Here is a 14,296-nt window from a genome sequence, read left to right on the forward strand (position 1 = left end):
TGCAGGGGGGTTGAATACTACTTGTAGGCACTGTGTATATATATATATATATATATATATAGGGGTTGGACAAAATAATGGAAACACCTGGAAACATCAACAAAAGTTAGGTTAATATGGTGTAGGTCCACCTTTTGCGGCGATTACAGCCTCAATTATCCGAGGTATGGATTCATACAAGGTGTGAATTGTTTCCAAAGGAATTGTAGCCCATTCTTCAATTAAAACACCCTCCAGTTCTTTGAGCGACGATGGCGGTGGAAATCGATGTCTTACTTGAATCTCTAAAATCGGACATAAATGCTCAATAATGTTGAGGTCTGGGGATTGTGGGGGCCAGATGAGATGCTCAACTTCATTAGAATGTTCCTCGTGCCATGCTTTAATGATTCTAGCTGTATGAATTGGTGCATTATCATCCTGAAAGATGGCGTTCCCCTCCGGGAACAGTGCTTGAACCATAGGATGCACTTGGTCGCCCAAAATGCCTAAATAATCGCAGCTGTTAATCCTTCCATGAAGGGATATCATTGGCCCGGCGGATCTCCACGAAATAGCACCCCAGATCATCACAGAAACTCCGCCATGTTTTACGGTTGGGAGATGGCAGTCTGGATGGAATGCTTCTTTCGGCTGTCTCCAAATGTACACTCAGCCGGAGGTCAGAAAGAGGGTAAACTATGATTCGTCTGAGAATATCACGTTTCCACTACTCGAGGGGCCTATTCTGGAGGTTTCTACACCACTCTAAACGCTTGGAAACATTTGTCATTGAGAGCAGCGGTTTTCGAATTGCAGCTCTTCCGTGGAATCCAGATTTATGCAGCTGCCAACGAACATTTTTCGTGGAAACTGGGTTCTGTAGGTGTTCATTGAGCTCATCAGTGATTTTCAGAGCCGTGGTCTTGCGATCCTCTCTCTCAATTCGCTTTAGAGTCTGACGGTCTCTCTCAGTCAACTTCGACTTTCGTCCGGACCTGTGCTTTGCTGCGGACATTTTTCCTTCTCTTTCAAACGCAGTCATTACTTTGGAGACAGTACCTCTTGACACGCCAAGCATTCGGGCACTTTCTGTTATACTTGCGCCTGCCATACGAGCACCAACAATTTGGCCACTTTGAAAATCAGAGAGGTCTGCCATTGGTATCAGGTTTTCATCAATGTTCTTACAATTCTGCAAAACAAACAGTTAATTTACATACACATATCACATAACAAATAATCAACTACAAAACATTTACCATATGTCACGGTTTGCATGTTTATAACATGTTAGAAGATTATGATGCCAAAACGTTAGGTGTTTCCATTATTTTGTCCAACCCCGCTACATGTTATAAAGATACACACACACACATATATATATATATATATATATATATATATTTCATATAGTTCTACATAGCCGAATAGCCACTGAAACATTTGCCGGCTTCATTAAAATCCTTCCAAAACCCGACATGAAATGACACATGGTTTACATACAGTAAACCATTTCATTTCATGTTTTTTTATGTCTCTCACTAGTAATTCAATGAATTTGTGTGTAAAATTTGGGAGGTGTAGGTGTTAATTTAAGAGGGGTTAATTCGTTGTAAAAACCAGAGTGGTAAGGCAGGTGAGTGAGGACAGATTTTAATAGCCTTGAGAGGGACCGTTGTTTTTGGCCACTCCCCCCGGCTACAAAAATCTGCCCCCAGACACCCCAGAAAAGGCGCATCTATAAGATGTGCCTTTTCTGGCACTTATCCTCTCTATTCCCATTGCCCTGTAGGGGTGGCAAATGGGTTTATAACAAAGGGTTAATGTTACCTTGCGATTGGAAGGTGATATTAAGCTGATTAATAATGGAGAGGTGTCAATGAGACACAGATCCATTATTAACCCTAGACTATGAAAGGGTTAAAAACCATACACACACACACACATTAATTAAAAAGTCTTTTAATGAAATAAAGACACCAAGATTTTGACAAATTTTTATTACTCTGCTATTCCAAAATTAAACCATTATCTGCAAAAAAAACATAAAAAATTAACAATATCCTTATCTCTCCGCCGTAATCCTTCACAAGGGGTTAAATAGTTTGCAATGAGGACTGGTGCTAATACGACCAGCCCCAATGTAAACTACTACAGAATGAATTGGTTCAGCTCTGCGCAGCCTCCCTGGCTGCCCAGAGATGAACAAATTAGCATGGGAAAGTTTCTGCATTTTTTCCCATGCTCAGTTCATCTCCAGGCAGCCAGGGATGTTATGAATGGGTCACCGAGGAGGAAAACTTAACAAGCTAAGTCACAGAAAACCAGAGAGGTTGGTAACTATGCAGATTGCAGACCCCTGTTCCTAACCACACAACTAGCAGCAGCCGTGGAGCGTTCCTACGATGCCTCGTCACAGCCGGAGGACTAACTAAGCCTAAAGCAAGAAAAGGGGAAAACAAACTGCCCCAGAGCATACCCCAAAGGAATAGACAGCCCCCACACATGTATTGACGGTGAAACAAGATGAAAACACAAACACAGGCAGGAAAATAGGCTGAGCAAACGATGGGGCTCAAACTAACTGGAAAGGAAAGACACTGTCTGCAATCTGCCCAAAAAACCCTACAAAAATAATGTCCAACACGTCTGATAACAAAATTAACCCTGAAGTCACTAGACTTCTCCCACTATATCAGCAATCTGAAATATTCTGAGACAGAGCAAAAAAGAGGCCAATCTAATAAGGGACAAAAAGCAAATTGGCAAATACAGATAAATAAGAGTGGAAATTCAGCACAGCCCCAGCCGGGGCTGGCTGACCACACAAAAAACTGAATAGACCAACAAAATCAAGTGTGAACATTAGCAGAAACACTTAGCTTGAGATGACTGGAACAGAGCTGAAAACCAAGACCTGAAAAGCCAGAAGGAATCACCAGCACCAGACTAGGGCGTCGGCTGTCTTAAATCCAGTCTGAGATTCCAGAGATCCAACCATTATCCATCCTCATCATCAGGTGGCAGATCTCTACTAATTAAATCAACCTCACTACCTCCTGTTACCACCAGAGGGAGCCCGGAAGGAGAACTCACAACTGGTAGACCAGAAAATGAGTTCACAACACAGGGAGGCTGGGCAGAGCTGAATTAATTCATTCTGTAGTAGTTTACAATGGGGCTGGTCGCATTAGCATCGGTCCTCATTGTAAACTATTTAACCCCTTGTGAAGGATTACAGCGTGGAACATGACTGAATGGCGGAGAGGTAAGGATATTGTTGATTTTTTTATGGGTTTTTTTGCAGATCATGGTTTAATTTTGGAATAGCAGAGTAATAAAAATTAGTCAAAAACTTGGTGTCTTTATTTCATTAAAACACTTTTTAATTAATGTCTGTGTGTTTTTTAACCCTTTCATAGTCTAGCGTTAATAATGGATCAGTGTCTTATAGATCGTGTGATCTCAGTTTTATTTGTATATCAGAAGTGTTGGACTTTTTTAGGGTATTGTGCGTGATTGCAGACAGTATCTTTTTCTTTCCTGTCCTGTCTAGACAGCTTGGGCCCCACTGTTTGCTCAGTCTGTTCTCTGACTGTGTTTGTGTCTCATCTGGTCTCACCGACAATATATGTTTGGGGGCTGTCTATTCCTTTGGGGATCTGCTCCGGGGCATTTTAGATTTCATCTTTCTGTCTTTAGGCTTAGTTAGTCCTCCGGCTGTGACGAAGTGTCTAGGGCATCGTAGGAACGCTCCACGGCTACTGCTAGTTGTGCGGATAGGATCAGGGGTCTGCAATCCGCTTAGTTACCAACCTCTCTGGTCTTCTGGTGGCTTAGCCTGTTCCTGCCATCCTCCTCGGTGACCCATTCATAACAGAATCACCAGCCTAACCGCAGACTCTAGGGTACTCAAAAGAAGGAAGGAATTGTAAAAAAAAAAAAAAAGTGTCAGTTTTTTTTATATATATATGTATATATATATTTTCCTCTTTTTCTCTGGGGCCGTAGGATTTTTTCTTTAATGGAGACTAAGCAATGATCTGATCGTGTTGAGCAGCTTGCTGCTGAAGTGCGGGGAATTTCTGCTCAATCATCTTCTGTAGAACCAAAGATCCCTACTCCTGATGTGTTTTCTGGGGATTGGTCTAAATTTTTGAATTTCAAGACTAACTGTAAACTATTTCTTGCTTTGAAGCTTAATTCATCGGGGAGCTCAGTGCAGCAGGTTAAAATTGTCATCTCCCTGCTGCGCGGCGATCCCCAGGATTGGGCTTTTTCTCTGACACCTGGAGATCCTATTCTGGCTAATGTGGATGCGTTTTTTCAGGCCCTGGGGTTGTTGTATGATGAACCTAATACTATTGATCAAGCTGAGAAGATCTTATTGGCATTGAACCAGGGTTAGGATGCTGCGGAGTTATACTGCTAGAAGTTCCGAAAGTGGGCGGTCCTTACTAAATGGAATGATCATGCCCTAGCAGCTCTCTTTCGGAAAGGTCTGGCAGAAACCGTAAAAGATGTTATGGTGGGATTTCCTGTCCCCTCTGGTCTTAACGACTCCATGTCATTAGCCATTCAAATTGACGTTTACGTGAACGTAAAGGTAAGCGAGAGGCCGTGCTGCCTTTTGAACAAACTTCTGAACCCATGCAATGTGATAGGGTTTTGTCTAGGGTGCAACGTCAAGAGTTCAGAAGGCGTAATAAGTTATACTTTTTTGTGGGGCCGCCTCTCATTTTATTTCTGTCTGCCCTAAACGAGAAAAAAGATTTGCTCACGCATTTGTGGTGGGCAGTGTACAGCCTAAGTTCCTTTTGGCGGTTACCTTGATCTGCTCCTTGTCTACTTTTTCTGCTAAGGCCTTTGTGGATTCAGGAGTAGCTTTGAATCTGATGGATCTTGACTATGCCAAGCGTTGTGGTTTTCCCATGGTGCCCCTGAGAAGCCCTATTCCCTTGATTGATGCTACCCCTTTGGCGGAGAATAAACCCCAGTTTTGGACCCAGGTGGTAATGCGGGTTGCCCCAGACCATCAAGAGCATTGTAAATTTTTGGTGTTGCACAATATACATGATACTATTGTACTGGGTTTTCCTTGGTTGCAAACCCATAATCCTGTTTTAGATTGGAAATCTCTGTCTGTGGTGAGTTGGGGTTGTCAATGTGCTCTTAGTGACACTCCTGTTTTCTCCACCTCTCCCCAGTCTCATAATGTTCCTGACTATTTGGCTGATTTTTCTGATGTATTTAGTGAGAGTAAGTCCGCTGCTTTGCCCCCTCATAGGAGTTATGACTGCGCAATTGAGTTAATGCCCGGTTGTAAATTTCCCAAGGGTTGGCTTTTCAACTTATCTGTACCTGAACATGATGCTATGTGATCTTATATCAAGGAATCATTGGAGAAGGGTTATATCAGACCATCCTCTTCGCCTTTGGGTGCTGGTTTTTTCTTTGTGGCCAAAAAAGATGGCTCATTAAGGCCATGTATTGACTATCGTTCCCTTAACAAAATCACTGTTAAATATCCGTATCCGTTACCCTTGATTTCTGATTTATTTTCCAAAGTTAAAAGTGCTTGTTGGTTTGCCAAACTTGACCTCAGGGGGGCGTATAATCTTATTCGCATCAAGCACGGGGATGAAAGGAAGACTGCGTTTAATTCTCCGGAGGGACATTTTGAGTACCTGGTGACGATGCCTTTTGGGCTCACTAATGCCCCTTCCGTCTTCCAATCTTTTATGAACAATATTTTCCGGGACCTTGTGGATAAGTTTTTAATCATTTATCTGGATGATATTTTGATTTTTTTCCAGTGATTGGGATTCTCATGTGGAACATGTCCAGACTGTGTTCCTGATTTTGAGGGAAAATACTCTGTATGTTAAGGGATCGAAATGTCTTTTTGGTGTACAGAGGATTTCGTTTTTGGGATTCATTTTGTCCCCGTCTGCTATTGAAATGGACTCGGCCAAGGTACAGGCCATTTATGATTAGGTTCAGCCCACTTCTCTGAAGGCTCTTCAGAAGTTTTTGGGTTTTGCTAATTTTTACCGTAAATTTTTAAGTAATTTTTCTGGTATTGTTAAACCTTTGACGGATTTGACCAAAAAGGCGCTGATGTGGTAAATTGGTCTCCAGAGGCAGTCTCGGCATTTCAGGAGCTTAAGCAGAGATTCACTTCTGCTCCGGTTCTACGGCAACCTGATATTTCACTCCCTTTTCAGGTGGAGCTAGATGCTTCTGAGATTGGTGCAGGAGCTGTTTTGTCTCAAAGAGATCCGGTAACCTCTAAGATGAATCCCTGTGCCTTCTTTTATGAAAATGTTCTCCAACTGAACGTAACTATGATGTGGGGAATCAGGAATTTTTGGCCATGAAGTGGGCATTTGAAGAGTGGAGACATTAGTTGGAGGGAGCTAGACATCAAGTTGTGATCCTCACCGATCACAAGAATTTGATTTATCTTGAATCAACCAAGCGCTTGAATCCTAAACAGGCTAGGTGGGCCTTGTTTTTTACGCGTTTTAATTTTGTGGTCTCCTTTCTTCCGGGCACTTAGAATGTTAAGGCGAACGCCCTCTCTAGGAGTTTCTTTGCGGATTCTCTTGACGTGACCGAGCCTACGACCATTCTAAATGAGGGTGTAGTTCTTTCCACCATCTCTCCTGATCTGAGACGTGCCCTGGAGGAATTTCAGGAGGATAAACCTGAACGATGCCCTATGGGAAAATTGTATGTCCCTGACCAGTGGAGGAAAAGACTAATGTCTGAAATTCATTGCTCCGTGTTGGCTGGTCATCCAGGTATCTTTGGTACCACAGATTTGGTGTGTCGGTCTTTTTGGTGGCCTGCCTTATCTCGTGATGTCAGGAATTTTGTGCAGTCCTGTGGGACTTGTTCTCGGTCTAAGCCCTGTTCTCGTGCTAGTGGTTTGTTGATGCCCCTGCCGGTTCCCAGGAGGCCATGGACCCATATTTCAATGGATTTTATCTCTGATCTCCCTGTCTCTCATAGAATGACTGTTATTTGGGTGATCTGTGATAGATTTTCTAAGATGTTCCATCTTGTACCACTCCCAAAGTTTCCATCTTCTTCTGAGTTGATGCCCTTGTTTTTACAACAAGTGGTTAGTTTGCACGGGATTCCTGAGAACATTGTGTTGGACAGAGGGGTCCAGTTTGTTTTCAGATTTTGGAGGGCTTTTTGTTCCAAACTGGGAATTCAGTTGTCTTTCTCCTGTGCATTTCATCCTCAGACCAATGGGCAGACTGAGAGAACAAACCAGACGTTGGAGTCCTATTTGAGATGTTTCATATCTGCTGATAAGAATGATTGGGTCTCATTTTTGCCCTTGGCCGAATTCGTGCTTAACAATAGGGCTAGTTCTGCCACTTTGATGTCTCCTTTCTTTTGTAACTTTGGGTTTCATCCTTGATTTTCTTCGGGGCAGGTAGAAGCTTCTGCCTGCCCAGGTGTGGATTCTGTGGTAGAGAGAATGCAACAGATTTTTTGGGACCAAGTAGTGGATAAGTTGTCCCACTCTCAGGAAAAGGCCCAACAGTTTTGCAACCGGCATAGGACCATTGGTCCCCGGTTTAAAGTGGGTGATATGGTTTGGTTGTCCTGAAAAAATATTCCCATGAAGGTTGCATCTCCAAAATTCAAGCCAAGGTTTATTGGACCTTTATAAGATTTTGGAAATCCTTAACCCCCGTTTCTTTTAGTTTGGCTCTTCCAGTTACGTTTAAGATTCATAACGTCTTTCATAAATCTTGTTGACAAGGTTTGTGGAGCCAGTCGTTCCCATGGCAGCACCTCCTGACCCTGTACTGGTTAAGGGTAATTTGGAGTATGAGGTAGAGAAGATATTGGATTCTCGTCTGGCTAGACGGAGGCTTCAGTACTTGGTCAAGTGGAAGGGTTTTGGCCAGGAGGATAATTCTTGGATCTCTGCTTCTGACATCCATGCCAAGAGATTGATTTGTGCCTTTCACCAGGCCCATCCTGATCAGCCTGGTGGCGTGGATGAGGGTTCGGTGACCCCTCCTCAAGGGGGGAGTACTGTTGTGAACTCCCTTGCTCGGATTTCTGAGCCGAAGCTCCCTCTCCTTCCTCTGGTGGTTACTGAGAGTAGTGAAGCTGGCCAGATAGATGGAGGTTCTCTTCCTGACGATGATAATTGGGAATCTGGCATTGCTGGCTGGGAGCATATAATGGAGCTGGCTGCTCTTGAAGGTTGCTGGTGATTTTTTCCTCTGTGTGCATTTGGGGCTCTTTTGTCCCCTGCCTGATCTGCATGTTCAGTTAAGTGATTCTTTTGCTAATCCTTTGCATCTAATCTGGTTGTGTCTTTTTTTGCTTTGCTGCTAGGGTTCAGCGTGCTCCCTGCTGGGGGCAGCGCTGGGGCCTGCTTCATATGTTGCAGCTTGTTCAGTCCTCTGTTATGTTTGTATCTTTTTGCTTGCTGCCAGTTTATACCAGAGTGATGATCTAGCGGGGGTGAGATCGTGTGATCTCAGTTTTTTTTTGTATATCAGAAGTGTTGGACTTTTTCAGGGTTTTGTGCGTGATTGCAGACAGTATCTTTTTCTGTCTTGTCCTGTCTAGACAGCTTGGGCCCCACCGTTTGCTCAGTCTGTTCTCTGCCTGTGTTTGTGTCTTATCTGGTCTCACCGACAATATATGTTTGGGGGCTGTCTATTCCTTTGGGGATCTGCTCAGGGGCATTTTAGATTTCATCTTTCTGTCTTTAGGCTTAGTTAGTCCTCCGGCTGTGACGAAGCTTCTAGGGCATCGTAGGAACGCTCCACGGCTACTGCTAGTTGTGTGGATAGGATCAGGGGTCTGCAATCCGCTTAGTTACCAACCTCTCTGGTCTTCTGGTGACTTAGCCTGTTCCTGCCATCCTCCTCGGTGACCCATTTATAACAGGTAACATTAACCCTTTGTTATTAACCCATTCACCACCGCTACAGGGCAGTGGGAATAGAGAGGATAAGTGCCAGAAAAGGCACATCTTATAGATGTGCCTTTTCTGGGGTGTCTGGGCGCAGATTTTTGCAGCCGGGGGGGGGGGGGGGGCAAAAACAATGCTCCCTCTCAAGGCTATTAAAATCTTCCCTCACTCACCTGCTTTACCTCTCTGGTTGACAAATTACTGTGGGAGCCCACGCAATTTTTGCCAACCAATTAACCTCTTAAATTAACACCTACACCTCCCAAATTTTACACACAAACACTCATCTAATTACTAGTGAAAGACATATAGAAAAAAGCATGAAATGAAATGGTTTACTGTATGTAAACCATGTGTCATTTCATGTCGGGTTGTGGGTTGGGGAATGATTTTACAAAAGCCGGCAATTGATTTTGCAGCTATTCTACTATGTAAAGCTCTATGAAAAAAAAAAAAATATATATATATTCTGTATATATTATGTGTGTGTATGTATATGTATATATATAGTGTGTGTATTCTATGTGTATATATCCTTTCTTTCGTTTCTTTATTAAACCTGTCAGTGTGATTTTACTGTATCGTGCACTGAATTGCCGGCTTTTCTAAAAGACACCGGGTGCGTATTTCTTGCAAGTCACACATCTGGTCTGTGTGTAATGCATTTTTATGCACACCCATAGACTTACATTGGTGTACTACGGGCGTAGTACGCTGACAATCGCAGCATGCTGCGGCCTGTAAAAAATACGCGAGAAAAATACGGCTGATGGGAGCTACCCCATAGAGAATCATTGGTCCGTGTGCAATGCGTGGTTTTAACGCCTCTCACTCCTTCGTATTTCTCTCTAGTGTGACGCCGGCCTAAGTGTGATTTTCTTATAACCTCATGTTTTTTCCCTCTTGTCTAGATTCTTTAGAATTGGTCACAAGCTGGATTCAGGAAACGGCTGAGCTTTTGGCTAAGAACTCTGTCGCAGCTTCCTCCAGCTCTCTTTCTCCCACCACTGTGTTAAATCATGCCTACATCAAACTTCTCACATGGGACTATGAATGTAGACCCTTCCCAGAGGTATGAATTTAGTTTTTGAGTCATATATGTGAGGACGTGGCAAATGTCCCACTATCTCCCATACACACTAATAGGAAATCACTGCGTACAAGTTGTGTAGCAGGCACCTAACTCTGGACATCAGTGAGACCCTCAGACCCAATCAGACATTCATGGCATATACTATCCAGATAGGGCTTTTAGCTTTATGTGCCAGCAGGATGGTGTCATTATGGATCAGATGTCTTGCACTTGCACCTCCACTGGTTAGACACATATATCTGATCTACAGATCATCAATGATTGACCCTAAACATTATTATATCAAACACTTGGTTTTATAATATTATTGATATTCCTCTGTCTTTCATTGATTGCTTTGTCCAGACTCTGGTAATGGATCAGATCCGCTTCCAGGAGATAAAGGTGGAGGCGACACAGCTCACGTTGCTGGGGACGTTGCTCCTGATCATACAGAATTCCACTTCTCCTGGCATCAGCAGTCACGCTGCTTTTATGGACAGAATGAAGAGTCTCATTAGACTTTTGTTGGAAGGTGTGGGATCTCCGTAAGTAGACTGATGAAATCATTGCATGGGACGATTAAAGGAGACTTCCCTCCTCTGTGCGGTCAGCCAGGGTTACCCTTTCCTCTTTGTTGGCAATTCTGTATAGATGTATACTGAAAGCCAATCACGATCTGCTAAAATATGTCATAAAGATTGCTTATTATCCCCATAGATCAGTTAACTGCTGTCCAGCCATCCAGACAAGGCATCTGTGCTTGATAACAGCCAATTAAATTGTACCGAGAATTTCATTTTTTTTTTTTATTATACATCTGTATATTGAAAGCCTTTTTTTTATCACAGTGCTTAAAATCCCCTGTCTCCTTTTACACATAGCTGTCACAGCCCCCACTATATGGAGCTTCAATGGCGGAGGATTCCCATTGGGCTCCATATTATTTCCATCTCCAGTAGTCTCCTCATCGCACTGCGGTGTTGATTGCAGGTATCTCAGAAATCCCTAATCAGGGGTCTGGAGCCGTGTATTTGAAAAAGGAACAGAATCTACTATAAAGATGTATTATGGCCGTCAGCGGCCCAGATTGTTGGTTACTGACGCCCACATTTGTTAGACAGACTTAGATTTACAGTAAATAGATGAAATGATCTAAACGCTTTCTTGTCTGTGCGCACGATTCAGGCTTGATATATGAACTGAAATAATCCACCCCTGTCTGCGTGGGTCACCATGACCATATACATGGCCTGATGTTCTCATAAGTCCATGTGCAAGAAACCACAGAAATCGGTGACATATTGTTATGGCTTCTCTAGAATGCTTTGTCTCTTACCGGGAGAATGTTGTGTGCGTCATCACAGAATCCTGGCAGTAATGATCCCTTTTCTCCCTTGTCCGGTCCTGTAGTTCTACCAGTACAGAGGAGGTCCTGGCAACGGTCAGTGAGAAGATCTGTGTGGACCTGAGCAGCTATTGCTCTCAGCATGGATATCCCCCCTTCTCCGCAGAGAGAGAGGCGTCCCTCAGAGGGCAGATCCGGACCGCGGCCTCCCCAGCCAACCACATCTACCGATTAATAGGTAACCATGTCTGCCCCTTGTAATCTGTCATGTGGGAAGCTTCCTGTAGCCACTGGGACAAGTCTCATGGACTCTATTCAGGACATCTGTAGAGGATATTTAGTATGTACAATGGTAGGTTGGAAATTCCAGGATTGTATGATGTTGGAAAAAAAGGTTCTTATTCTCAGAAATTGCTGAGTCTGGTACCGCAGCTTATCGTCATTGAAGTAAATAGGACTAGGCTGCGATACCATAGACAACCCATGTACAAGAGTGGCGCTGTTTCTGGGGGAGAAAATAAGCAGCCCCTGGTTTCTAATATATTTCAGTCTCCTTTCTTCTGTACTGTTTAACATCATTTTATCTTAATTTACTTGCAATATGAAAATGTATACAATAGCCTTCTAACCGCAGACAGAGGCGGCATATATTACGGTACATTGTACATGGGTAAAGCTTTCATATAAAATCGCCTCCTATCTCTCCACTAATTGAAGTCTCTTTCCCTCGGGTTTTTCACACTTTTGCATGCTCCTACTATTCAGCATTCTCCTACCATAGGTGAGTAGGGCGGCATTCTGCCCTGTGTGCACAGGCGCCATACAAAGCCCGTGTGGCCTGATCCTGCAGTCGTGGCCCTTCAGGCTGTCCGGGAGTAACTGGGGGGCTTCACTGCTCACAGCCTCATAGAGGATCACAAGTCTGCATCGGAGCTGTGGACACTAAGCTGAAGAACGTTGTACATCTTTTAACACCTTTTGTAAATGTATTTTTTGCTTCTGCTGTTCCCTCCCAGTCTTCCAATAGCCATGTTGACAGCCATGTGAGTATTTCCATTGGCATAGCTGTAGGATGTCGTGTTCTTTGTGGATGACTTGTACTTTTTAATGTCACTCTTAAATTCACTAATTCATTGATCTGTGGCGTAAAAATTACATGTTACCTTTAAGGCCACATACACATAATAGTAATGTCAGCTTTTCCCATGGGTTCAGCCGACAGTCCAATGGGTATGGGGGCCTCTCGACCCCTATCCCCCCAGATGACATTGGGGTAGTGATTACGATATGGTATGTCTGATTTCAGACTTCCTATGTTTTTGAGCAGATGCCACAGGAGTCTGACAGCAGCACAGCGATCTTCTGTATATGGAGGAGTTGGGAGGAGACCTGGCTGCCAGTCGAACTATCAGCCGAAACATTCTTTGTCCGGCAGCTATCTATTGTGTGTGGACCCCTTATTCTTGAGTCTGTACCATTATAGCTTTTTTGGTATCCGGCTGTTAATAACTTACAGGGGTATTCCCATCTCCAAGATCCTATCCCAAAATGTAGTAGGTGTAATAATATTAGCAAACAACTCCAATTAGGAATGCAGTAAAGTTTTTCTGATTCACCGATCTCTTTCCTCATGTGCAGGCATTGTAATACTTTAGGTATCCATGGTTACGAGCACTAACAAAAAGCTGACTGTCACTATATCAGTGGTCATAACCACAGATACCTAAGGTCCTGCAATGACTGCACATGAGGAAAGAGACAAAGCGAATCAGACAAACTATACTGCATTTCTAATTGGAGGTATTTACTAATATTATTATTACAATGTGAAATGAAAAAAGAAAAAATATGCAGCACTCACCAATAAAGCTGAAAAACCGTGAGTCTTTATTTCTCATGAATTCCATCAACAGATATGTCAAGAAAAACACATCCAGCCAATAAACGGCAGCGCTTCCCAGGACTCACATCCAAAGATGATATTCCATATTTTTTTATTTCATAGGTTAAAAAAGAGATACAACGCGTTTACCACTTCAAAAAGGTGGATTCAAACGGCTTTTTAGATTTTAACAGTGCACATTACAAGAAGTGGAAGGTTAATATACCCCACAGCCACTTTTTTCGTATAAGAAAGAATTTACGAGAGAATCTGATTATGTAGCTCAGTCTAAAATTCTAAAAAGAAAATTTAAGGAAAAAAGATACCCAAAAAACTTGATAATTAGTGCATATAGGGATAATAAAGTAAAAACACAGGAGGAATGTTTAAAAAGAAAAAAATAGGAAAGGGGATAATTTGACTATTGGTAAAGAAAAAAGTGATGATCGCTGGAAATTGAATTTTGTGACCACATTCAATAGGGGAAATAAAGTAATAAGAACTGTGCTTTCAAAATATTGGTATATCTTGAAGCGTGACCCTGTTTTGGGAAAACATCTCCCTGATAAACCAGGGATTACATATAGAAGGGGGAAAACTTTGAAAAATTTGGTGGCCCCCAGTAATTTAAAAAAACAGTTGGATTCAAAAAGTAAAAACTATAAAAAAAAAGTATGGATCAAATTTTATGTGGTGTTTCTCAAGGAACCGGAGTTTTTAAATGCACCTCTAAAAAATGTTGTACCTGTGGGATCCTAGATCACAGGGCTAACACCATCAAATGTAATAGTACTGGTGAGGTCTTTGAGATTTCACAAAGACTCACCTGTAGCAGGGATTTTGTTGTATATGTAATCACATGCAGTTGCGGTTTGCAATATGTGGGACGCACTGTGCAGACACTGCGGTCACGCATTAATGGTCACAGAAATAGAGCAAAAAATGACTTTTTAAAACATAGTCTCTCAAGGCATCTACTAATTAAACATAACAACATTTTTAACATAAAAGTAACTCCGGTGGAGCAGATACCCTCTGGGGTTGCAAATAGGA

General features: G+C 42.7%; 1 protein-coding gene across 1 annotated transcript in view; it reads left to right on the top strand.

The window, feature by feature from the left end:
• The window catches only part of TCP11L1 (t-complex 11 like 1), a 168,350-nt gene that overhangs the window by 141,364 nt on the left and 12,690 nt on the right, over window positions 1–14,296 (top strand). Inside the window, exons 8-10 of the mRNA XM_073576337.1 lie at window positions 9,853–10,013; window positions 10,380–10,561; window positions 11,427–11,599. Of these exons, the coding sequence (XP_073432438.1) occupies window positions 9,853–10,013; window positions 10,380–10,561; window positions 11,427–11,599 (516 nt within the window). The remainder of the gene's footprint in view (window positions 1–9,852; window positions 10,014–10,379; window positions 10,562–11,426; window positions 11,600–14,296) is intronic.

The sequence above is a fragment of the Dendrobates tinctorius genome, unplaced genomic scaffold, assembly GCF_039654945.1.
Source record: "Dendrobates tinctorius isolate UK_male_01 unplaced genomic scaffold, ASM3965494v1 ptg000048l, whole genome shotgun sequence".
Classification (NCBI taxonomy): domain Eukaryota; kingdom Metazoa; phylum Chordata; class Amphibia; order Anura; family Dendrobatidae; genus Dendrobates; species Dendrobates tinctorius.